At 34.4% G+C, this 1396-nt stretch overlaps 1 protein-coding gene across 2 annotated transcripts in view; it reads left to right on the forward strand.

Annotated features, from left to right (window-relative positions):
* ABHD14A (abhydrolase domain containing 14A) overlaps positions 1-1396 on the forward strand; it is a 14705-nt gene that overhangs the window by 6942 nt on the left and 6367 nt on the right. For both annotated transcript variants that reach the window (XM_015820070.1, XM_015820062.1), the window contains exon 3: positions 968-1083. In XM_015820070.1, the coding sequence (XP_015675556.1) occupies positions 968-1083 (116 nt within the window). The remainder of the gene's footprint in view (positions 1-967; positions 1084-1396) is intronic.

Below are 1396 nucleotides of genomic sequence, written 5' to 3' on the forward strand. Positions count from 1 at the left end.
ATTATTATTATTATTATTATTATTATTATTATTATTATTATTGCAGGGGGCCTAAATACATTTTTCTCAGCACATTTGCCACAAAGCAATCTCATTTTCTAAGTTTGTAAAAGCATCACTTTTCATCTCTAAAAAATGGCTTTCTCTTAATTAGCAATTATTTGCAATTAGAACTTCATATGATTTCTCTAAGAATGCCATACACTTCTATTATTGAGTAATTGTGGTAATTAGGTTATTTAAGAATATGTTTTCTGTCAGATAGTCTAAGTATTTATTTCCTTCTGTACTAGTACCTATGTGTAACCTTTTAAAGATTGGAAAAGAAACATTGCAAAGATTGCCAAATATATCTAATTTCTTTAATAATATAGCATGTTATTTTATGAACTCTTATTCAAGTCTTCAAATTGTTTGAGTTTAGTCTTCTTTAATTTGATGGGAATTGGATGTATTGAAATAATCATTACCAGATTTATATTCATTATATTGCAAAGTATCTGAAGGCCACCAGGTAATATTGTCATAAACAATAGAATACACATCTGTTTTCCCCAGCTGTATTTATTAATTACATTGCTTGTGTATCTCTCATGGACAAATAACCTTTCCTAACCATACTCCAGGCAAGTATTACTTTGGTGCAAAAAAAACCCCCAATTCACTTAATTGTTTCGAAGTGACCATTTTTTTCTTTTCCTTTTTTGAGATTAGTTTAGGGATTTTGTTTTACTATATGAGGGTTAGGCAACCTTGGCTCTTTTATGACTCGTGGACTTCAACTCCCAGAATTCCTGACTCAGGAATTCTGGGAGTTGAAGTCCACGAGTCATAAAAGAGCCAAGGTTGCCTACCCCTGTCTATATATATAAAATATTTTGGGACTTAACAGTATTTTTAGTACATTATTCATATCAGAATGGTAACAAAAAAGATGACATTAGCTGCTAGTTCTTTTTCTTAACAGGCTGGCAGTGATCTTCTTGCATGGCCAATCCTTCACATCCAAGACATGGGAGACTCTAGGAACACTGGCTTTGCTTGCAGAGAACGGCTATCGCGCTGTAGCTATTGATTTGCCTGGTAAGAGTAAGCAGTGAATTATATTTTTGGGGGGCAATTTTGGCTTTTCAGTTTCAGCTTCATTTCCCCTTACGGGCTGATATTCAGTAATAAATATACCTTTCTGGGGGTTTAACTCTTGCTTTGGCAACACACTTTGGATGAAGGCAGTGAACCAAAGTAGAGGGATGAACATTACTCTTTCTATTTAGTAAATCACTCCCATCTGCATGTTCCATTGGCAGTAATCCCCCTTTCTCTCTCCCTGGAGTGAATGCCAACAGTTGTAGAGGCCCTTTTAATGCCTCTGATCTATTTTCATAACAGAAAGGAT

This window comes from Protobothrops mucrosquamatus, unplaced genomic scaffold (assembly GCF_001527695.2).
Source record: "Protobothrops mucrosquamatus isolate PMUCROS unplaced genomic scaffold, P.Mucros_1.0 scaffold_152, whole genome shotgun sequence".
Lineage (NCBI taxonomy): Eukaryota > Metazoa > Chordata > Lepidosauria > Squamata > Viperidae > Protobothrops > Protobothrops mucrosquamatus.